This window comes from Garra rufa, chromosome 1, assembly GCF_049309525.1.
Source record: "Garra rufa chromosome 1, GarRuf1.0, whole genome shotgun sequence".
Taxonomy (NCBI): Eukaryota; Metazoa; Chordata; class Actinopteri; order Cypriniformes; family Cyprinidae; genus Garra; species Garra rufa.
Window position 1 is genome coordinate 66,584,693 of NC_133361.1, and position 23,513 is coordinate 66,608,205.

Here is a 23,513-nt window from a genome sequence, read left to right on the forward strand (position 1 = left end):
TTTTTCTGTCATTATGATTTTTTTACTGATAAAACAGCCTACTATCTTTTCCTGCGGTTGTATGTACTTATAAGTTCTGCAGTGCTAATAAAATAAAATAAAGGCGACGGGTGCACAGAACACCCAATGGCATCACGACAACCCTACCTAGTACGTTGCCCTCCTTGTTTGCAATGTTTGTAATATCTGCACAAAGGAGACGTCAATCAGCTGCTGGAAGATCACATCTTTGGAGAAGACTTTTGATTTTACACTCGAAAGAATTAAGTATTACTTAGAAATTAAAGATGACCTCGGAATGCATTGCTAGACAACACCAACTCTTATGAACAATAATACTGATAAATGCTAACCACTAATTAATATTTTTAGTAAAATGAACTACATGCATTTTTTTAATACGCCATATGCATGACATATTCATGACTATGCAGTCAATCTGAATACATCTCAATTCTCAGTCAAGTAATGAATTAATGCTATATTTTATTAACTGACAACAAGAAACATGAACAAATTTGTAAAAGAATAAATAAAAGTAACCTTGATGTTAAATAAATACAAGTCAAAGACACATAAAACAAAGCTTTGTTCAAAGTAATTGTTCTGACAATCATGAGTTCACAGCCTGTAAATAACTACTGCCATCTCAACATAGCTGTGCCAATTCTGCAGCTTTATTCTGATGAAGCAGCTGACCACCGTGTCCACCTTCACCTGTCTCTGCTGTCCATCACGTCCTGTCCCTGTAACATCCAGAAAAGTTTCAAGTCACCTCTGTGATTCATGTGCTCAACACTGCATTTACACTCGCATTTTATCCAACACAAATGCTCCTGAATTTATCAACAATATGAATGGACAAATAAAAAAGATCAGTTATGTTCAGTTACTATATGTACATGCATTTATTTACATTCCATTCATATAAAGTAAACAGTGTTGACAACAGTGAATTCTACTGTAACAGCACACAACACTCAGATGTCTATTACGTGCTCATCTGCAATTCTTTTCGAACTTTTTCCTATCACATATTAAATAGACATTTAACAATCATCTTTAAGATGTATGTGGTTTATGTACATTCACTTTGGAGATATACGTGTGTTTACTGGATCTCCCCTGTATGCTATACATATACAACATGTTTTTACAGGACAATCACAAATATACTATACTGTTACACCTTAAGCGATTTAACAGTTTGTTCTACGCGATTGTGACACAAGGAACAGCGTAAGGTTACTCACTTTTGGAAACACCCTCGTTGCTGTTCTCCATCACGTTCGATGATGACGTATTGATCTCCCGTGGGCTTCTGGGATAGAAAAGTAGAAAAGTATCCCTCGATCGGCACTTCGAAATCTGGGCGGGACGCAGTAGGCATCTGGGGATCTCTCGCTTACTCTTTTGTGGTTACTCTTCTCACGTACCCATTTCGCCTACTATATAGTAGGTAAGTAGGCATATTCGAACGATACTTAGGTATACGTACACCTGAATCTCGCGAGAAAAAGTGCTTCATCCTGGTAAATCTCGCCTACTCTTTTGTGGTGTTTGAGATTTCATGCATACTTTTTCTTCGCCTACTGCTTTTTGCCTACTAAATAGTATGGAAGTATGCGATTTCGGATGCAGCCAATGTCTACAAATTTCTACTGCCTGAGGGCAACACTGCACAGTATGAGAGTTACTAGAAAGCCAAAAGCCACGACTCTGGTGGGACTCGAACCCACAACCTTTGAATGGCCTCGTCTGGCAGTCTAGAAGTCCAATGCGCTATCCATTGCGCCACAGAGCCCATGAGGGGGTAGCAAGCAGAGCCGCGTGAAGGTTGACCTTTCGGGTCTGTGGCCGTCCAACGGTAAGAGAGCGCAGGCTCTCTCTGCAGGAAGGACAGACCCTAGGGTCTCTGCACAATTGCGGTGTCGTTTGAAAGGCAGAGGCACTGTAAGGGCCTCAGGTCCAAGGGAGAGCAAAAAGATCCAACCTGTCGTTTGCAAGGCTCCGCTGGGATTCGAACCCAGGATCTCCTGTTTACTAGACAGGCGCCTTAACCAACTAAGCCACGGCGCCACACCTCTTGTTAGGCGTGGGGAGGGCGGCTCAGAGGATGCATGAATCAACATTTCGAACATCCTGCTGCCTCCACTTGATGCAAGACAGTGATTGCCATACCAAAAATGAATTGGTTCTTGGGCATGTTTTGTTACCTTTTAAATATGATTGACTTTTTTTTTAATCAATGTACGCTGAGAACAGGAGGCCTCAAAATGGTTTCTGCTGTGCGAGGGCAACACTGTGCAGTATGGGCTTAACAAAATGGCAAAAAGCGTGACTCTGGTGAGACTCAAAACCACAACCTTTGAATGGCCTCATCTGGAATTCTAGAAGTCCAATGCACTATCCATTGCGCCACAGAGCCGGTCAATATGCCAGGCTGGGCCACTGAGGGCTTTTCTTACAGATTTGTGCCTATCCAGCTCAGCCGAGTGGCACGCTGTGTGGGCAGAAAGACAGGTCCTCAGGTCTTTGCACAATTGAGGCACGGTTCAAAAATATACAGTGTAGTTGGGGTCTCCCATCCAACAGTGAGGCCAGAGACAGCCACCGGTGGAAAGGCACCGCTGGGATTCGAACCCAGGATCTCCTGTTTACAAGACAGGCGCTTTGACCAGCTAAGCCACGGCGCCACCTCGGTTGGATCCGTTAGCCTGGGATGCTATCCTTCAAAAGCAGGTGAGAGGGTAGTGTTGCAAGAGAAACCGCCCGCTAACCTCGAGCTTCTCTGTGTCCCCATTCGCCGTCCGTTTTTTGGTAAAGCATGAGCTCGGCTGTATTGTGGCGCGCAGCCAAAGGCATCGCTGGGATTCGAACGCAGGATCTCCTGTTTACTAGACTAGCCTGGCAGCACGTTCGCCCTCCGGGAGGGCGACTCAGACGATCCAGGCTTCCAGAGAAGAGGCCAATGAATTGGTTCTTGGGCATGTTTTGTTACCTTTTAAATATGATTGACTTTTTTTTAAATCAATGTACGCTGAGAACAGGAGGCCTCAAAATGGTTTCTGCTGTGCGAGGGCAACACTGTGCAGTATGGGCTTAACAAAATGGCAAAAAGCGTGACTCTGGTGAGACTCAAAACCACAACCTTTGAATGGCCTCATCTGGAATTCTAGAAGTCCAATGCACTATCCATTGCGCCACAGAGCCGGTCAATATGCCAGGCTGGGCCACTGAGGGCTTTTCTTACAGATTTGTGCCCATCTAGCTCAGCCGAGTGGCACGCTGTGTGGGCAGAAAGACAGGTCCTCAGGTCTTTGCACAATTGAGGCACGGTTCAAAAATATACAGTGTAGTTGGGGTCTCCCATCCAACAGTGAGGCCAGAGACAGCCACCAGTGGAAAGGCACCGCTGGGATTCGAACCCAGGATCTCCTGTTTACAAGACAGGCGCTTTGACCAGCTAAGCCACGGCGCCACCTCGGTTGGATCCGTTAGCCTGGGATGCTATCCTTCAAAAGCAGGTGAGAGGGTAGTGTTGCAAGAGAAACCGCCCGCTAACCTCGAGCTTCTCTGTGTCCCCATTCGCCGTCCGTTTTTTGGTAAAGCACGAGCTCGGCTGTATTGTGGCGCGCAACCAAAGGCATCGCTGGGATTCGAACGCAGGATCTCCTGTTTACTAGACTAGCCTGGCAGCACGTTCGCCCTCCGGGAGGGCGACTCAGACGATCCAGGCTTCCAGAGAAGAGTCCAGGGGTTGGCTGACCGTGCGCTGGACAGCTTTAAGGCGTTTGCCGACAACTGAGCCTGGGCGATTTGCAAAATTACCCACTCGCTGCCCTTGCTATCCCTGTTTGCGGGTCGCTTTTGGAAAAGTTTGCGCTTGCTGGACTGGAAAACCTCCCAAGGCACCGCTGGGATTTGATCCCAAGATCTTCTGTTTACAAGACAGGCACTTTAACCAACTAAGCCAAGGCGCCACCCCGCACGTAAAGGGGTGGGGAGGGCGGCACAGAGGATGCATGAATCAACACTTTGAATGTCCTGCTGCCTCCACTTGATGCAAGACAGTGATTGCCATACCTAACTGAATTGGTTCTTGGGCATGTTTTGCTACCTTTTAAATATGATTGACATTTTTTTTTTAAATCAATGTACACTGAGAACAGGAGGCCTCAAAATGGTTTCTGCTGTCTGAGGGCAACACTCTTATTATGGCCTTAGTATGGGCTTAACAAAATTCCAAAAAGCACAAATCTGATGGGACTTGAACCCACAACTTTTGAATGGCCTCATCTGGCAGTCTAGAAGCCCAACACACTATCCATTGCGCCAGAGAGCACGTCCAGCTTGGCTGAGTGGCAAGCTGTGCACTGAGCAAGCAGGTTTGTGCACAATTTGGGTACGCTTCCTGGACTAGAGCTCAGCCCAAGGGACCGCTGGGATTCGAACCCAGAATCTCCTGTTCACTAGTCAGGCGCTTTGACCAACTAAGCCACGGCGCCAACCCGCATGTTAGGCATGGGGAGGGCGGCTCAGAGGATGCATGAATCAACACTTTGAACGTCCTGCTGCCTCCACTTGATGCAAGACAGTGATTGCCACACCTCACTAAATTGGTTCTTGGGCATGTTTTGCTACCTTTTAAATATGATTGACTTTTTTTTTTATCAATGTTTGCTGAGAACAGAAGGCCTCAAAATGGTTTCTTCTGTCCGAGGGCAACACTCTTATTATGGGCTTAGTACTGGCTTAACAAAATTCCAAAAAGCACGAGTCTGGTGGGTATGCCAGGCTGTGCCACTGAGGGCTTTTCTTACAGATTTGTGCCCATCCAGCTCAGCCGAGTGGCACGCTGTGTGGGCAGAAAGACAGATCCTCAGTTCTTTGCACAATTGAGGCACGGTTCAAAAATATGCAGTGTAGTTGGGGTCTCCCATCCAACAGTGAGGCCAGAGACAGCCACTGGTGGAAAAGCACCGCTGGGATTCGAACCCAGGATCAGCTGTTTACAAGACAGGCGAAGCCACGGCGCCTCCTCGGTTGGACTAGTTAGCCTGGGATGCTATCCTTCAAAAGCAGGTGAGAGGGTAGTGTTGCAAGAGAAACCGCCCGCTTACCTCGAGCTTCTCTGTGTCCCCATTCGCTGTCCGTTTTTCGGTAAAGCACGAGCTCGGCTGTATTGTGGCGCGCAACCAAAGGCATCGCTGGGATTCGAACGCAGGATCTCCTGTTTACTAGACTAGCCTGGCAGCACGTTCGCCCTCCGGGAGGGCGACTCAGACGATCCAGGCTTCCAGAGAAGAGGCCAAGGGTTGGCTGACCGTGCGCTGGACAACTTTAAGGCGTTTGCCGACAACTGAGTCTGGGCGATTTGCAAAATTACCCACTCGCTGCGCTAGCTATCCCTGTTTCCGGGTCGCTTTCGGAAAAGCTTGCGCTTGCTGGACTGCAAAGCCGCCCAAGGCACCGCTGGGATTTGAACCCAGGATCTCCTGTTTACGAGACAGGCGCTTTAACCAACTAAGCCACGGCGCCAAACCGCATGCAAGGCTGTCGGGAGGGTGACTCAGAGGATCAAAACATCCAGAGGCGGGCCAGGTGCTGGTACGCTTAAAAGAGAGTGGCTGCATCCGAAATCGCATACTTAATGAGTAGGTACTTAATTTCAATAAGTAGGTACTTAATAGGGGTGGGAGAAAAAATCGATGCATCGATGCATCGCGATTCTCTCTTCAACGATTCTGAATCGATTCCTAATATTTCAGAATCGATTCTGAGCTTGTTTTTTTTTTCTGCATATGGCACGTGTGCGCGCTAGAGACGCGGCTGGCTACAGCGCACAGAATTTGCACTGTGAGACACGTGCGCATAATGCTTGACAGTGTGCTTCCATCCGTCGTGTTTTACTTTAGATATGCGTTCATTTCTGCCGTCTGGAATGCAAGAAACTGTTGCACTGACAGACTCACGTGCGCTTTGTGTTTGTTCGTCCTAAAGCTCGATTGCGGATGCGGTTAAATGCACTTGCATTTTGGAATAGTTTCAAACGAAACTGTACATACAGTCAGTTATGTTTTCAGAGCAGGACAAAACATCTGATATATTGAAATAGATCTGTGCATCATTGGCGTTCCGTCCATATACAGTAAGCTGCTAATGCCCTGCATACTCAGGCTGTCAGAGAGAATGCGTTCACGTGTTAAATAATATAAACATGCTTATAAATGAATCCCTTATTTGAATCTTCTGGGCAAGCAGATTCTCCGCATCTTCCTTGACTCCTCAGAATTGATGCGCATTCTGTTTTTCTGTCATGCGCGTGATTTCATTCGCGGGGTAAGCTGTCCGAGAAGCGCTCGCCCAAGCGGAAAAACGCGCTGTTGCTGCCAGATCCTGATTGCCAAAAATGTATTGTATTTTTGTATATTATATATAATATGTATACTTTCATAATTTCTCAACAATTCAAAAGTTTAAAGTCCACAGAAAAAAATAGCCTATATAAAATGTATATATATATTTTTAAAATAATAATAAACAGGAAAAAGAGGAAATATTAAAATATGATTTGGTCTCTGATTTTATTGGTGTCTAAATAATGTAAAGATATTATTATTTTTGGTATTACTGGTGGTTTTAGCACTCAGCATACCTGGTAAATAAAAGTGTCACCTCTCGCCACTGCTGTGCATTAGTTTGAATGCAGCCTGTTAAAGCTGCCTGTCTATGATCTCATCAGTAATAATAAAATGGCAGTAATGCTGAGGAAAAAAGAAAAACTATTGTCTGTAAACTTTCAGATACCTGAAGAAAACTTATTTTAAATAAGTAATTGTTTTAAAAAGTACCTTGCTTACATAATTTAAAAAATAAAGTAAAGTTGGCCCAAATTAAATTTGATATAAAACAAATATGAAAATGTAGCCATGTGCAGTACTATTGAAAACTGAGAATGTGTTCATCGTGATATTTAGTTGTTAATGAAAACAGTAATTAACTTGAATCTTGAAACCGGTGAAGATTGACACACCTACTTTTACAGAGATTCCAACTATAAACAAAAAGCATAGAAACTGCAATTTTACATGTTTTTAAAATTGTAAAGTTGTATTTGCACAGCAGAAGAATTAATTGGGGAAAAAATGTAGATCAAGAATCGTTTTGGAATCGGATCGTGACTCCCAGAATCGGAATCGGATCGGATCGTGAAGTGCCTGAAGATTCCCACCCCTAGTACTTAACAAGCGCTAAAAGAGTACCTACTCTACAGCCAAATCTCGTTGAGTATGAATGCGATCCGCAATGATGACGTTATCATGTGATCTACGACGTTAAAACGAGAGCAACAATTTAAAATATATGAGCAACGGGTTTAATTAATCTATTTGCATATATTATCTATTTGTATATATTATGATGTTGATCAAATTTCTCATTTTGTGGTCTTCCAGAAGAAACAGATACCTTTATGTTTGTAGTACGTTTTTAGGCTATAACCCAGTTTAATCCTTAAAGATGTTATTTTTTATTACGAAAACCTAAAATCGTAACCACTTGAATATGTTTTTAATTTATTTATGTGCAAAATTGTTTATCCACACGCAAAACTGGCTTAAAATCTCCTTTGTTTTCCTCTTTTTATTGTGGGATTTCTCTTGTTTCATCCCCGAGGATTATAAATAACAAAAAACAACACATGCAATTTTAATGCATTATGATTAAATGAATATTACGATAATTTAAAGATATTTAATATTTTTTTCACGTGTAGAGAATCACATGTACGCAAACCCTTTACAGTTTTTTTCTGTCATTATGATTTTTTTACTGATAAAACAGCCTACTATCTTTTCCTGCGGTTGTATGTACTTATAAGTTCTGCAGTGCTAATAAAATAAAATAAAGGCGACGGGTGCACAGAACACCCAATGGCATCACGACAACCCTACCTAGTACGTTGCCCTCCTTGTTTGCAATGTTTGTAATATCTGCACAAAGGAGACGTCAATCAGCTGCTGGAAGATCACATCTTTGGAGAAGACTTTTGATTTTACACTCGAAAGAATTAAGTATTACTTAGAAATTAAAGATGACCTCGGAATGCATTGCTAGACAACACCAACTCTTATGAACAATAATACTGATAAATGCTAACCACTAATTAATATTTTTAGTAAAATGAACTACATGCATTTTTTTAATACGCCATATGCATGACATATTCATGACTATGCAGTCAATCTGAATACATCTCAATTCTCAGTCAAGTAATGAATTAATGCTATATTTTATTAACTGACAACAAGAAACATGAACAAATTTGTAAAAGAATAAATAAAAGTAACCTTGATGTTAAATAAATACAAGTCAAAGACACATAAAACAAAGCTTTGTTCAAAGTAATTGTTCTGACAATCATGAGTTCACAGCCTGTAAATAACTACTGCCATCTCAACATAGCTGTGCCAATTCTGCAGCTTTATTCTGATGAAGCAGCTGACCACCGTGTCCACCTTCACCTGTCTCTGCTGTCCATCACGTCCTGTCCCTGTAACATCCAGAAAAGTTTCAAGTCACCTCTGTGATTCATGTGCTCAACACTGCATTTACACTCGCATTTTATCCAACACAAATGCTCCTGAATTTATCAACAATATGAATGGACAAATAAAAAAGATCAGTTATGTTCAGTTACTATATGTACATGCATTTATTTACATTCCATTCATATAAAGTAAACAGTGTTGACAACAGTGAATTCTACTGTAACAGCACACAACACTCAGATGTCTATTACGTGCTCATCTGCAATTCTTTTCGAACTTTTTCCTATCACATATTAAATAGACATTTAACAATCATCTTTAAGATGTATGTGGTTTATGTACATTCACTTTGGAGATATACGTGTGTTTACTGGATCTCCCCTGTATGCTATACATATACAACATGTTTTTACAGGACAATCACAAATATACTATACTGTTACACCTTAAGCGATTTAACAGTTTGTTCTACGCGATTGTGACACAAGGAACAGCGTAAGGTTACTCACTTTTGGAAACACCCTCGTTGCTGTTCTCCATCACGTTCGATGATGACGTATTGATCTCCCGTGGGCTTCTGGGATAGAAAAGTAGAAAAGTATCCCTCGATCGGCACTTCGAAATCTGGGCGGGACGCAGTAGGCATCTGGGGATCTCTCGCTTACTCTTTTGTGGTTACTCTTCTCACGTACCCATTTCGCCTACTATATAGTAGGTAAGTAGGCATATTCGAACGATACTTAGGTATACGTACACCTGAATCTCGCGAGAAAAAGTGCTTCATCCTGGTAAATCTCGCCTACTCTTTTGTGGTGTTTGAGATTTCATGCATACTTTTTCTTCGCCTACTGCTTTTTGCCTACTAAATAGTATGGAAGTATGCGATTTCGGATGCAGCCAATGTCTACAAATTTCTACTGCCTGAGGGCAACACTGCACAGTATGAGAGTTACTAGAAAGCCAAAAGCCACGACTCTGGTGGGACTCGAACCCACAACCTTTGAATGGCCTCGTCTGGCAGTCTAGAAGTCCAATGCTCTATCCATTGCGCCACAGAGCCCATGAGGGGGTAGCAAGCAGAGCCGCGTGAAGGTTGACCTTTCGGGTCTGTGGCCGTCCAACGGTAAGAGAGCGCAGGCTCTCTCTGCAGGAAGGACAGACCCTAGGGTCTCTGCACAATTGCGGTGTCGTTTGAAAGGCAGAGGCACTGTAAGGGCCTCAGGTCCAAGGGAGAGCAAAAAGATCCAACCTGTCGTTTGCAAGGCTCCGCTGGGATTCGAACCCAGGATCTCCTGTTTACTAGACAGGCGCCTTAACCAACTAAGCCACGGCGCCACACCTCTTGTTAGGCGTGGGGAGGGCGGCTCAGAGGATGCATGAATCAACATTTCGAACATCCTGCTGCCTCCACTTGATGCAAGACAGTGATTGCCATACCAAAAATGAATTGGTTCTTGGGCATGTTTTGTTACCTTTTAAATATGATTGACTTTTTTTTTAATCAATGTACGCTGAGAACAGGAGGCCTCAAAATGGTTTCTGCTGTGCGAGGGCAACACTGTGCAGTATGGGCTTAACAAAATGGCAAAAAGCGTGACTCTGGTGAGACTCAAAACCACAACCTTTGAATGGCCTCATCTGGAATTCTAGAAGTCCAATGCACTATCCATTGCGCCACAGAGCCGGTCAATATGCCAGGCTGGGCCACTGAGGGCTTTTCTTACAGATTTGTGCCTATCCAGCTCAGCCGAGTGGCACGCTGTGTGGGCAGAAAGACAGGTCCTCAGGTCTTTGCACAATTGAGGCACGGTTCAAAAATATACAGTGTAGTTGGGGTCTCCCATCCAACAGTGAGGCCAGAGACAGCCACCGGTGGAAAGGCACCGCTGGGATTCGAACCCAGGATCTCCTGTTTACAAGACAGGCGCTTTGACCAGCTAAGCCACGGCGCCACCTCGGTTGGATCCGTTAGCCTGGGATGCTATCCTTCAAAAGCAGGTGAGAGGGTAGTGTTGCAAGAGAAACCGCCCGCTAACCTCGAGCTTCTCTGTGTCCCCATTCGCCGTCCGTTTTTTGGTAAAGCATGAGCTCGGCTGTATTGTGGCGCGCAGCCAAAGGCATCGCTGGGATTCGAACGCAGGATCTCCTGTTTACTAGACTAGCCTGGCAGCACGTTCGCCCTCCGGGAGGGCGACTCAGACGATCCAGGCTTCCAGAGAAGAGGCCAATGAATTGGTTCTTGGGCATGTTTTGTTACCTTTTAAATATGATTGACTTTTTTTTAAATCAATGTACGCTGAGAACAGGAGGCCTCAAAATGGTTTCTGCTGTGCGAGGGCAACACTGTGCAGTATGGGCTTAACAAAATGGCAAAAAGCGTGACTCTGGTGAGACTCAAAACCACAACCTTTGAATGGCCTCATCTGGAATTCTAGAAGTCCAATGCACTATCCATTGCGCCACAGAGCCGGTCAATATGCCAGGCTGGGCCACTGAGGGCTTTTCTTACAGATTTGTGCCCATCTAGCTCAGCCGAGTGGCACGCTGTGTGGGCAGAAAGACAGGTCCTCAGGTCTTTGCACAATTGAGGCACGGTTCAAAAATATACAGTGTAGTTGGGGTCTCCCATCCAACAGTGAGGCCAGAGACAGCCACCGGTGGAAAGGCACCGCTGGGATTCGAACCCAGGATCTCCTGTTTACAAGACAGGCGCTTTGACCAGCTAAGCCACGGCGCCACCTCGGTTGGATCCGTTAGCCTGGGATGCTATCCTTCAAAAGCAGGTGAGAGGGTAGTGTTGCAAGAGAAACCGCCCGCTAACCTCGAGCTTCTCTGTGTCCCCATTCGCCGTCCGTTTTTTGGTAAAGCACGAGCTCGGCTGTATTGTGGCGCGCAACCAAAGGCATCGCTGGGATTCGAACGCAGGATCTCCTGTTTACTAGACTAGCCTGGCAGCACGTTCGCCCTCCGGGAGGGCGACTCAGACGATCCAGGCTTCCAGAGAAGAGTCCAGGGGTTGGCTGACCGTGCGCTGGACAGCTTTAAGGCGTTTGCCGACAACTGAGCCTGGGCGATTTGCAAAATTACCCACTCGCTGCCCTTGCTATCCCTGTTTGCGGGTCGCTTTTGGAAAAGTTTGCGCTTGCTGGACTGGAAAACCTCCCAAGGCACCGCTGGGATTTGATCCCAAGATCTTCTGTTTACAAGACAGGCACTTTAACCAACTAAGCCAAGGCGCCACCCCGCACGTAAAGGGGTGGGGAGGGCGGCACAGAGGATGCATGAATCAACACTTTGAATGTCCTGCTGCCTCCACTTGATGCAAGACAGTGATTGCCATACCTAACTGAATTGGTTCTTGGGCATGTTTTGCTACCTTTTAAATATGATTGACATTTTTTTTTTAAATCAATGTACACTGAGAACAGGAGGCCTCAAAATGGTTTCTGCTGTCTGAGGGCAACACTCTTATTATGGCCTTAGTATGGGCTTAACAAAATTCCAAAAAGCACAAATCTGATGGGACTCAAACCCACAACTTTTGAATGGCCTCATCTGGCAGTCTAGAAGCCCAACACACTATCCATTGCGCCAGAGAGCACGTCCAGCTTGGCTGAGTGGCAAGCTGTGCACTGAGCAAGCAGGTTTGTGCACAATTTGGGCACGCTTCCTGGACTAGAGCTCAGCCCAAGGGACCGCTGGGATTCGAACCCAGAATCTCCTGTTCACTAGTCAGGCGCTTTGACCAACTAAGCCACGGCGCCAACCCGCATGTTAGGCATGGGGAGGGCGGCTCAGAGGATGCATGAATCAACACTTTGAACGTCCTGCTGCCTCCACTTGATGCAAGACAGTGATTGCCACACCTCACTAAATTGGTTCTTGGGCATGTTTTGCTACCTTTTAAATATGATTGACTTTTGTTTTTATCAATGTTTGCTGAGAACAGAAGGCCTCAAAATGGTTTCTTCTGTCCGAGGGCAACACTCTTATTATGGGCTTAGTACTGGCTTAACAAAATTCCAAAAAGCACGAGTCTGGTGGGTATGCCAGGCTGTGCCACTGAGGGCTTTTCTTACAGATTTGTGCCCATCCAGCTCAGCCGAGTGGCACGCTGTGTGGGCAGAAAGACAGATCCTCAGTTCTTTGCACAATTGAGGCACGGTTCAAAAATATGCAGTGTAGTTGGGGTCTCCCATCCAACAGTGAGGCCAGAGACAGCCACTGGTGGAAAAGCACCGCTGGGATTCGAACCCAGGATCAGCTGTTTACAAGACAGGCGAAGCCACGGCGCCTCCTCGGTTGGACTAGTTAGCCTGGGATGCTATCCTTCAAAAGCAGGTGAGAGGGTAGTGTTGCAAGAGAAACCGCCCGCTTACCTCGAGCTTCTCTGTGTCCCCATTCGCTGTCCGTTTTTCGGTAAAGCACGAGCTCGGCTGTATTGTGGCGCGCAACCAAAGGCATCGCTGGGATTCGAATGCAGGATCTCCTGTTTACTAGACTAGCCTGGCAGCGCGTTCGCCCTCCGGGAGGGCGACTCAGACGATCCAGGCTTCCAGAGAAGAGGCCAAGGGTTGGCTGACCGTGCGCTGGACAGCTTTAAGGCGTTTGCCGACAACTGAGTCTGGGCGATTTGCAAAATTACCCACTCGCTGCCCTAGCTATCCCTGTTTCCGGGTCGCTTTCGGAAAAGCTTGCGCTTGCTGGACTGCAAAGCCGCCCAAGGCACCGCTGGGATTTGAACCCAGGATCTCCTGTTTACGAGACAGGCGCTTTAACCAACTAAGCCACGGCGCCACCCCGCACGTAAAGGGGTGGGGAGGGCGGCTCAGAGGATGCATGAATCAACACTTTGAATGTCCTGCTGCCTCCACTTGATGCAAGACAGTGATTGCCATACCTCACTGAATTGGTTCTTGGGTATGTTTTGCTACCTTTTAAATATGATTGACATTTTTTTTTTTAAATCAATGTACACTGAGAACAGGAGGCCTCAAAATGGTTTCTGCTGTCTGAGGGCAACACTCTTATTATGGCCTTAGCCATAATAACAAAATTCCAAAAAGCACAAATCTGATGGGACTCGAGCCCACAACTTTTGAATGGCCTCATCTGGCAGTCTAGAAGCACAACACGCTATCCATTGCGCCAGAGAGCACGTCCAGCTTGGCCGAGTGTCAAGCTGTGCACTGAGCAAGCAGGTCTGTGCACAATTTAGGAACGCTTGCTGGACTAGAGCTCAGCCCAAGGGACCGCTGGGATTCGAACCCAGAATCTCCTGTTCACTAGACAGGCGCTTTGACCAACTAAGCCACGGTGCCAACCCGCATGTTAGGCGTGGGGAGGGCTGCTCAGAGTATCAAATCAGCATATTAGATTTCTGAAGGATCGCATGACACTGAAACCTAGAAAAATAATGATGCTGATTATTTAGCTTTGCATCACAGAAATGAATTATTTTTAAAATTATATTAAAACAGAAAACATTGTTATAATGACATTTCACAAAATCACTTTATTTTTGTATTTTTATCGCATAAAGGCAGATTTGATAAGCATAACAGACATTTGACCAATACTGTAATTGATTCTTTTTGCTTCATAATTTTTTTTTTATCTGCTATAAAATCTTAAAATATGGTCCACCCAAAAAGTTCAAATTCTTTTATCTCTCTCGTGTTATTCCAAACCTTAATGGCTTTGTTACTTTTTGTATTCTTTCTATATTTTAAATATGACATATTATGAATTAAATTTTAGTTTTTACCATGCACTTCATCATCTATCAATCTTATTTGATTCTGGTGAGCCACACATTTTAAATGTAAAATGCATTGGTTTAGGTTGGCTGGTTCAGGATGGGCCAATGAACTTGGAAGCTATTCTGGTGGTAAACAAAAGTGGAGAGAAAGAGAACTTGACACAGCCTGATAAATGAAAACCAGACAACAAGCACAACTGTGAACTGTGTTGCACCCTCTCAAATGATGAATGTGATTTTATTCAGATTTGACTATTAAGCAAAACGTTGCATTTGTAATGCATTGTATTTAGATATTTCGTATCTAATAGTGTTATATTAAGACTAAATTTATGGCAAGAAAATCTGATGTGAAGATTCATAAACTACAGAGCAACTATCAAAACAAACCTATGCCCTTGTGTGATGATTCAGCAAAACATTTAATAATAGGCTGTTATTTACAGTCGCAGATTCCAAGGATGACTATGATGCAAGACACCAAGTTCCTGTCTTGGATTTGTACTGAAATGCAGCCCATATTTCATGTTTTTTTTCTGGCATGACAAGGCCCTTGAAGAGCTTCACCTCAACATTCAGGTAATCTTTACCTGTCTGAAGGCTGTCATCAGACGTGGCCACTGCAAGCTCAACTCCCCATCTGTGATATACTGTTCAGGTATATTATATATTAGACAACATATTAATTCGCTTCACTGGAAATCATTTTAAAATGTCAAGTAAATGATGACAGTTTTCATTTTTGGTGAACTATCCTTTCATCAGTTTCTTTAATTTGAAATAAAGTTTCTGAGCTAGCTTGAGATTAAATGTGGGTCATGTTCTTTGAAGTTATATAGTTCTCCACTGTAGTCTTCAAGGTGTGAGGTGTATTCAGATAGCTTTGCACATGTAGCTCTTCAAAGTTAGCCTGAAGTTGTTAATCAACACATGCACACAGTTTCACAAAAAATACATACAAATTCTCATTAGATCACATTGCACATACACAACTAGTGCATCTAAAAAAAAAAAATAGAATATCATGAAAAAGTTCTATATTTGTTGCAATTTAATTCAAAAAAGCAAACCTTTTTTATTCTAGATTCATTGCACACAAACTGAAATGTTGCTAGATATTTTTTGATGTATTATTCTGATGCCTGGGCTTCAAAAACGCCTCAGCAGTGCCACAGGATTATTGCCTCCATGTCACGCCGCATTGAAGCCGTAATTTGTGTAAAAGGAGCCCCAACCAATTATTAAGTGAATAATTAAATCTACTTCAGAGATCTTGAACATTTCTGTTTTGTATATCTTTTTGATCTTTGGAAAAAATATTCAAATTTTTTGAGGGACTGATTTTTTGTATATTTTTTTTTAGGTTGTATCAATCTGAATTAAAACTAAAAAAAAAAACCTCTTGAAATATTTCAGTTTGTTTGCAATGAATCTAGAATATAAGAAAGTTTCCTTTGAATAATTAAATTACAAAAAATAAAGAACTTTTCCATGAAATTCTAATTTTTTGAGACACACTTGTACACATGCAAACAGAAAACATATTTAAAATGCATAAAAAAGTAAAAATAAATAAATAAAAATCACAGGAAAAGGTTATATAAAATACATTTTCACTACTAGTGTTTATCCAGTTATGGCCAGCTACATTATTACCTTATTAGACATTATAAACTCACATCCCACACAGAATATGTTGTCTTTTTTGCTATTGTCATCACACACTGAACTGCCTAAGTCTGATTGGGACCATGGGTCTCCAAATATGAAGACCAGCCTAATAGGTCAACAATGGGGTCATGGGCAAAATCAGTCTCAAATGCCCTTGAATAAAAACAAAACCATTCACAACAGAACTTTCAAATCTGTGGACTCAACCAAAATAAATGACCCAATGTTCACATGTTGGACTTACATTTAATACATTTTATCTTCATGAGCCGCAGGGTGTAATTTGGATTTGTCTGTGCATGTGTTGTTTTACTTTTAAAGGTTTGGTGCCCATCCACTTCGATTATATGACTGACAGACTGCACCGGTTTTAGTCAAAAATCTTCGTTTGTGTTCTGCTGAAGAAACAAAGTCACCTACATCTTAGATGCCCTGGGGGTAAGCAGATAAACATCAAATTTTCATTTCTGGGTGAACTATCCCTTTAACATAATTCCATAGCTGTAGATGTGTGAAGAAATGAGAAGAGGGTAATCCAATGAATCACTCTGTTGTCTAAACATGATTTTGCAAATGGTTTTTCAGGTCATGTTGATATGTGAAAGTCTCCTCACACTGAAGACACTTGTAAGGTCTCTCTCCTGTGTGTATTCTCATGTGAACTTTTAGGTTTCCTTTAACCGTGAATCTCTTTCCACACTGAGGGCAGGTGAAAGATTTTTCTCCAGTGTGAACTCTCATGTGATTCTCAAGGTTTGCTTTTTGTGTAAAACTCTTTCCACAGTGATGACACATGAAAGGCGTTTCTCCAATGTGAATTTCAACATGTTCCTTAAGGTGATTCATGTCTGTGAAACTCTTTTCACATTGATGACATTTAAAACCGTTCTCTCTTGAATGAATCCTCATGTGATTATTAAGGCTTAAATTATTTCTGAAACACTTTCCACACTGATTGCATGTGAACGGGTTCTCTCCCGTGTGACTTCTAATGTGAATCTTAAGGTTTCCTTTAACCGTGAAACTCTTTCCACACTGAGGACAGATGTAAGGTTTCTCTCCGGTGTGAATTCTCATGTGGATATTAAGGCTTTCTCTGTATGAGAAACATTTTCCACACTGATCACATGTGAAAGGCTTCTCTCCAGTGTGAACTCTCGTGTGAATCTTGAGTTTTTCTTTTTGATTCCAGGTTTTTCCACACAGTTTGCAGATGAAAGGCTTCTCTCCAGTGTGAATCCTCGTATGATTAGAAACGGTTGATTTATGTGAGAAACGTTTTCCACACTGACCACATTCAAACGGCTTCTCTCCAGTGTGAACTCTCAGGTGACTCTTAAAATCCTCTGTTCTTAGGAAGCTCTTCCCACAATGTTGGCAGGTGTAAGGTTTCTCTCCAGTGTGAATTTTAATGTGGACTTTAAGGTTTCTGTTTTTACTAAAACTCTTTCCACAATGTTGGCAGAAGAAATGACTTGTAGTTCCAGTCTTCTGAGCTCTTTTTTGGGAGGAAGTTTTTTCAGTCTGTGAAAAACTAAAAGATTTTTCTCCAGTTATGAAATCAGGATGTTTTATATCTTTCTCTTCTATTTCATACAGATCTTGACTCTCCACTTTTACTGTCACAATGTCTAAGGCAAAAAAAAACAAATGCATGTTAAACCCAGTTGAATAGCATAGCACCATGCTATCCGTTAAGGAGCGGAATTATTATTAACATTTTGAGTTTGTGTTATGCACCTTTACATAGACATATAAGCATGCTTGGATGGCTAGAAACACTTTTAAAAATTTACAGATAATGTACTCACCCTCTTGTCATCACAGATGTTCATATCTTTCTTTCTTCAGTCATAAGGAAACTGTTTTTTAAGTAAAACATTTCAGGATTTCTCTCCATTTAATGGATGTCTATGGTGCCCCCGAGTTTGAACTTCCAAAACGCAGCTTCAAAGGGCTCTAACTGATCACAGCCAAGGAAAAAAAGGTCTTATCTAGAAAAAAATTGGTTATTTTCTAAAAATGTTTACAATTTCTGTACTTTTTAACCTCAAATTCTTGTCTTGTCTCAGCAAGATGAGGGTTTGAGATTAAAAAGTATATAAGTTATAAATGTTTTTCGAAAATACCCGATCATTTCGCTAGATAAGTCCCTTCTCTTCGGCTGGGAACATTTAGAGCCCTTTGAAGCTGCATTTAAACTCCTTTTTGGAAGCTCAAACTCAGGGGCACAATAGAAGTCCATTATATGGAGAGAAATCCTGAAATGTTTTCCTCAAAAAACACAATTTCTTTACGACTGAAGAAAGAAAGACATGAACATCTTGGATGACAAGGGGGTGAGTACATTATCTGTGAAAGGAGTGAACTACTCCTTTAAGAAAGCTTCTAATATTGCATTTCAAAATAACTCTATAGTACACAAGTTGTGTGTGGTACTATCTAAACTATTCTCAAAATGTATTCTGTTTGTAAATGTAAAGTAAAAGACAGCATTAACTGATTGGATCATATACGAGCCAGTCTCAGTCTGTCTGAAAAAAGTTTGTTCCTCAAATTTACATTGTGGGTCTTAATATGATCCAACATGTGCTTCTGCTACGTGAAGAAGAGAAGAAACACTCATCCTAGATCAACTTCTGATGATACATTTACAACTGAGGAGGACAGAAGATCAAGATAATTATATATATATTTTTACATATTATTTTGCATTATTATAAACATACTTGCCATGTTATCTGCTCTTTACAGCTCTTTAAATCAAGAACTAATGTAGACAGCATGCAGTAACTAGAGCAAGCTGTGTCAACTGGAGAAATGTTTCATATTACTAGCAGACTGATGTTTTTGAAGCTCTAAATATTGTAATATCCAAGTTTTAGTATTACACAAATAAAATGTTTAATTAATACACAAAACATTAAATTCTATTTGAGCTTTGAGAATGAAAACCAACCTGTTTGTTCCTCAGTATCTTCATGTTTGACTCTGAACGTTTCCTCAATCCTCATGTCTTCACTCTCCTCTTTAATAAACGCCATCTTCAGTGTTGCCAGACGTACGATAATTATCGTATTTGTACCATAATTTTGACCTCTGTACGATGTACGATCAATAATACCACAATGTACGATAATTTCAGAATTTTGTGACACCATGGTCGTTGTAATTATAGAGCTTCTATTCTCAAAGATCTAGCTGTGTGGATCCTACGTCTACCTTCATGATTGTGAGGAGACGTGAACAACGTGGTGTTACGCATGTCTTTCATCCAATCTTACGTCTTCTCAACCAATCATCGTGGAGAATGGCTCTCTCTCACGAGCACAAGTTAACGTTCCTGTCGCACTTAGGTCAGTTGTTTCAAAACTGAGGTTGTTAGTTTAACAATAAAGTACAGAAAATGAGTGCTGAAAAGGATAAATAGCTGTAACATCTAGATTAATAGCTGTATTTTGAACGTTTGACTCAGGTAAGATAATTAGTTTAGCATTGCAATAAGGTATAGAAAATGAGTGCTGAAAAGGAGAAATAGCTGTAACATCTAGATAAATATCTTTATTTTGAACGTTTGACTCAAATACGATAATTTTCTCCCAAATACGATAATTTTGAGCTTCTGGTACGATACTTGGACATTTCCAATCTGGCAACACTGGCCATCTTTATAATTGTGTCACATTGATCTGTTTTTTCTGTGTGTTTGAACACTTTGTCCTGTTTAAGTTCAGAATAATAATGAAAAAATAAACTGAAATGAATAAAAAGGATACACAGAAGATTCCTATTTGCATTAAGTTTAACTGGGTCTTTACTGAAATATGCTACATTTAATGTATTACAGGTTCATTAAAAATCATTACCCATGATGATTATTATGATGTTATTTTCGTTGCATTTCCAGTTTTGGTCAGCAGTGTGTCATCAGCGTCTGGTGACTCGAAACACTGAATCATTTTGCGAATCAACCGATTCAATTCACTCGGAATTTCTCAAAGATCCGTTTCTCCATCAGTGAATTCGTGTTTATAATAAACTGGTTCAGATAAACGAGACGCACTGTTTCTGTTACTCGTGTGCAGGAGCGCTTTATTCACACAAAATAGCCTTAATAAGTTACACTCGGTAATAATTCATTTCACATTTTTAAAAAACATTCTCTAACCGAGTTGTTTTGATTTAAACACTTTAAAAAAGTTTAAAAACACTCACCTTTCTTCAGCCGAATCAAAACAGACAGGAGCGCAGCGCAGCCTTATGACGTCTTCAGCAGGACAAAATAAAAGTCCTGTTCGTTAGAGTATAGAATTTATTATTAAAAGACTTATTTTTAAATGCAAAATCAGTATCTTTTCATCAAATTTCAGGACTATAAAGGCAATAATATTTAGTTCATAATATTTATTTGGTTCAAGTAGATTTCATTAAAGGTCCATAGAACTGTAAAGGATCACATTGAAAGTGGATTAAAAAATGTTGATTTTGACTGTCTGTCTGAATGGAAATCTTTAATTAAAATGGTTTTATATATATATATATATATATATATATATTAGGGGTGGGCATAGATTAATTTTTTTAATCTAGATTAATCTAGATTAAATTTTGGAATTAATCTAGATTAATCTAGATTAAAATGGCTAATTTGAATTCTGCTGAAGGCATTCAGAATATGTGTGCTACCCAAATAATGACTTAAAGTCTTTGAGAATGGATCATAAAGCTCATGAAGCTGTTCTATGATAATTTGTTGATGAAAATAAATTATGTTCAATTAGATGTACTTGTGTTTACTAACTAACTAACAATGAAATTATTTTTTCTACCTATTAGATTGTGTTTTTTTTAACGTCAACACCTACCCAGCCCATTACATGTTACACCGTACTTTTATTTTGACAGGTTGCCGAGAAGTTTCTGTGTATACAGTATGATATGATGCTAGTTTTCTCAAATGAAACGGTAAAAGTGACACTCACAGCAGTTTGGGAGATTGAGTTTATCTGTTCATGTGAGATGCAAATGCCAAAAATTACCGGGAGCGTCACGTGTGTTTCAGTATACGTGTAGTAAAAGCGCGTCTCCGCAATGCATACATACAGCTAGGCAAACGGAACATATCGGATTCCTATTAAAACGGTCTTTTTGCATTTAAGTTTTCACATACACTAGTCCATATCGCGATTTGAATTAAGTGACTGACCAACATTTGATTTATGAATCCAAAAAACGACGAATTTACGTGGCATTTCGCTATAGTAGATTCGGTTTTTATGAATGGAGGATGACGCGATCCCGTCTGTGTTTTGGCGGAGGAGACTTAAACGCGCGACCATATTCTACTACAGTCTTCGGTATACATCCGCGTTAAACTATCAAGGTGAAAGTCATCATAGCTTGCGTAGTTTAGACCCAGCTCCCAACCCAAATTTGAGAATAGATTAACGGCGATATTTTTTTTATCGCGCGATAAGAGTTTCACGTTAACGCAGCACGTTAACGCCGATAACGGCCCACCACTATATATATATATATATATATATATATATATATATATATATATATAAAGCAGGGGCGGACTTTGCCATTAGGCAAAGGTAGGCAGTTGCCTTGGGTCCCGAGCTGCAAGGGGCCCCCTCAAAATTGTTTTTATTTATTTTTTTTTTACTTTATGGCAAATGTCAAAAATTCTCTGAAAAGTCATCAGAATACTTTTATATAGAATATATTTTAAGGGCACTCGGGCGCGGGCACCCTCAAACGCCACACTGTTGGACTATTCCATTATTTCACGTCACTGCGCATCTGCTGCAGAACTGCGGAAATGATTGACAGACGGCGTGTGTACGGAGCTAAAATGAAGCGAAGCAAAAAAAAGACAGCAAAAAATAAATAAAATAGCAACACTACCAAAGGTAACAAACTTTTTTGTGATGTTACCGTCACCAGCTGACGACGCTAAAGCTAAAAAGCAGAAAGAAGCTGATGTCATTTCTTGTGACACTAACGTTAGAGTTTAAACTAGCTGTATTGCCAGCAGAGAGGAGCTACCCATTGCTGCTGACAGTCCAGGCTGCTCATTCGATGCATTTATGTGTCCGTATTGATAATTTACATGATTTATGGCGTGTGTTTCTTCTCGTTTTAGTAAAACAAGATAGAAGACTATAAACAACTTTTCCAATTTAGGCACCATCTCAAAGCACGTGAAAATACCTCCTTAAATAATATTTTTACTCCAAACTTACTTCATAACATCAGTCGAGTGATTGAAATTAATCCTTCTGTGAAATGATGTGGCTTCTTACACATAATAACGCACAGAACATAGTTCATAGTATTCTAAGCAGTGATGAAGGCACTGTAGTCGTGTGTTTATTAGTCACTTTGAATCAATGAAAGCAGTTCAATCTTTATTTAGCTTTATTCAGCTGCAGCGATAGATGTTTTCTAGATTTCTCCTTCAGGTGTTTTGGCGTTTCTGAGAGAGAGCGCCCTCTGGCCATCGGATGAAGATTTACTGTTGATCACAGATCACATAGAAATGGAGATCACAGATCACTGTGCTTCACTAAAAGACACGCATGACAATCACAGCTTTCGATTAATCACAATTGTGATTTCATTTCGATTTATCGTGCAGCCCTACTTGTGAATAGACAATAAATATTGCACAGGTAATATATTATGAAAATAAGATGTTACAGTTTTACAAGGAGGAACAGAAGATTTAGAGGGCCCCATGTCTGTGTTTGCCTCGGGCCCCAAAATGGCTAAATCCGCCCCTGTATTAAAGTACCTTGGAGATTAAAGTAACCACAGAAATAAGCAAATAGTTACTTAAAATAGATGTGTGTATATAACAATTACTGCAAAATATAATTATGTTGGTCAAAATTTAAGCCTAAGAAAAAAAGCAGATACATAAATAAAAAAATAAACTGAATATATTTAGCTTAACATGATTTCACATTTGTATTTATACACACATTAAGTGTCACTTTTTGGTTTTTATTGATGCTTAGTTTCTTTAATTGGTGTCTTTGGTCCTGCTAATCAATCTCTGAGTTAAATGTGAAAGCAGTGTCTGAAGGTGATACTTTCCCTAATAATATATGATAATGAGTGTTATTATGCCAATAGTCGCTGAAAATCTGGGCAAATTTTTGTAACTGCTGTACATTAACAACCTTAATAAAACAACAACCTTGCCATAGTATGGATGAATTGGATGAATTGCAAACACAAAAGAAATTCAGAAGAAATGACAATGAACTGTCTTCAGAAATCCGAGTCTTCAGAAAAGGGTTAAAGAGAGAAAAACAGAGGAGGATAATGAAGTATTACAGAGGGTGCCCTTACACCCCAAAGGAGTAATGCTACGGTCAAAAGCCACAATCCAACTTTTCCATCAGGGACGCAAAGATTATATTGTAAATATTGAAGCCACAGAAAGCATTACACAGAATGTACAAGAAAAAAAAAACAGCGCCCATATATGCATACGAGTTAATGGTGAGACATCC

General features: G+C 41.2%; 1 protein-coding gene and 11 non-coding genes across 12 annotated transcripts; all 12 read right to left on the bottom strand.

The window, feature by feature from the left end:
* Positions 1 to 1,714: 1,714 nt before the first annotated feature.
* On the bottom strand, positions 1,715 to 1,804 carry trnar-ucu (transfer RNA arginine (anticodon UCU)). Its single transcript is given in 2 exon segments — positions 1,715 to 1,750; positions 1,768 to 1,804. It is a non-coding gene; the product is annotated as a tRNA-Arg (tRNA).
* Positions 1,805 to 2,005: 201 nt separating this feature from the next.
* trnat-agu (transfer RNA threonine (anticodon AGU)) lies at positions 2,006 to 2,079 on the bottom strand. Its single transcript has one exon. It is a non-coding gene; the product is annotated as a tRNA-Thr (tRNA).
* Positions 2,080 to 2,622: 543 nt separating this feature from the next.
* trnat-ugu (transfer RNA threonine (anticodon UGU)) lies at positions 2,623 to 2,696 on the bottom strand. The gene has a single exon. It is a non-coding gene; the product is annotated as a tRNA-Thr (tRNA).
* Positions 2,697 to 3,407: 711 nt separating this feature from the next.
* trnat-ugu (transfer RNA threonine (anticodon UGU)) lies at positions 3,408 to 3,481 on the bottom strand. Its single transcript has one exon. It is a non-coding gene; the product is annotated as a tRNA-Thr (tRNA).
* Positions 3,482 to 5,467: 1,986 nt separating this feature from the next.
* On the bottom strand, positions 5,468 to 5,541 carry trnat-cgu (transfer RNA threonine (anticodon CGU)). The gene has a single exon. It is a non-coding gene; the product is annotated as a tRNA-Thr (tRNA).
* A 3,981-nt stretch (positions 5,542 to 9,522) lies between these two features.
* Positions 9,523 to 9,612, bottom strand: trnar-ucu (transfer RNA arginine (anticodon UCU)). Its single transcript is given in 2 exon segments — positions 9,523 to 9,558; positions 9,576 to 9,612. It is a non-coding gene; the product is annotated as a tRNA-Arg (tRNA).
* Positions 9,613 to 9,813: 201 nt separating this feature from the next.
* On the bottom strand, positions 9,814 to 9,887 carry trnat-agu (transfer RNA threonine (anticodon AGU)). The gene has a single exon. It is a non-coding gene; the product is annotated as a tRNA-Thr (tRNA).
* Positions 9,888 to 10,430: 543 nt separating this feature from the next.
* Positions 10,431 to 10,504, bottom strand: trnat-ugu (transfer RNA threonine (anticodon UGU)). The gene has a single exon. It is a non-coding gene; the product is annotated as a tRNA-Thr (tRNA).
* A 711-nt stretch (positions 10,505 to 11,215) lies between these two features.
* Positions 11,216 to 11,289, bottom strand: trnat-ugu (transfer RNA threonine (anticodon UGU)). Its single transcript has one exon. It is a non-coding gene; the product is annotated as a tRNA-Thr (tRNA).
* Positions 11,290 to 13,275: 1,986 nt separating this feature from the next.
* On the bottom strand, positions 13,276 to 13,349 carry trnat-cgu (transfer RNA threonine (anticodon CGU)). The gene has a single exon. It is a non-coding gene; the product is annotated as a tRNA-Thr (tRNA).
* Positions 13,350 to 13,799: 450 nt separating this feature from the next.
* On the bottom strand, positions 13,800 to 13,873 carry trnat-agu (transfer RNA threonine (anticodon AGU)). Its single transcript has one exon. It is a non-coding gene; the product is annotated as a tRNA-Thr (tRNA).
* A 240-nt stretch (positions 13,874 to 14,113) lies between these two features.
* On the bottom strand, positions 14,114 to 17,640 carry LOC141318854 (uncharacterized). The gene has a single exon (XM_073833219.1). The coding sequence runs from the start codon at positions 17,638 to 17,640 to the stop codon at positions 16,540 to 16,542; it is 1,101 nt and encodes a 366-aa protein (XP_073689320.1). The 3' UTR covers positions 14,114 to 16,539.
* Between the last annotated feature and the right edge of the window lie 5,873 nt (positions 17,641 to 23,513).

Coding starts and splice junctions, on each gene's coding strand:
- LOC141318854 (XM_073833219.1), bottom strand. CDS start 17,640: ATGCATTTGTTTTTTTTTGCCTTAGACATTGTGACAGTAAAAGTGGAG.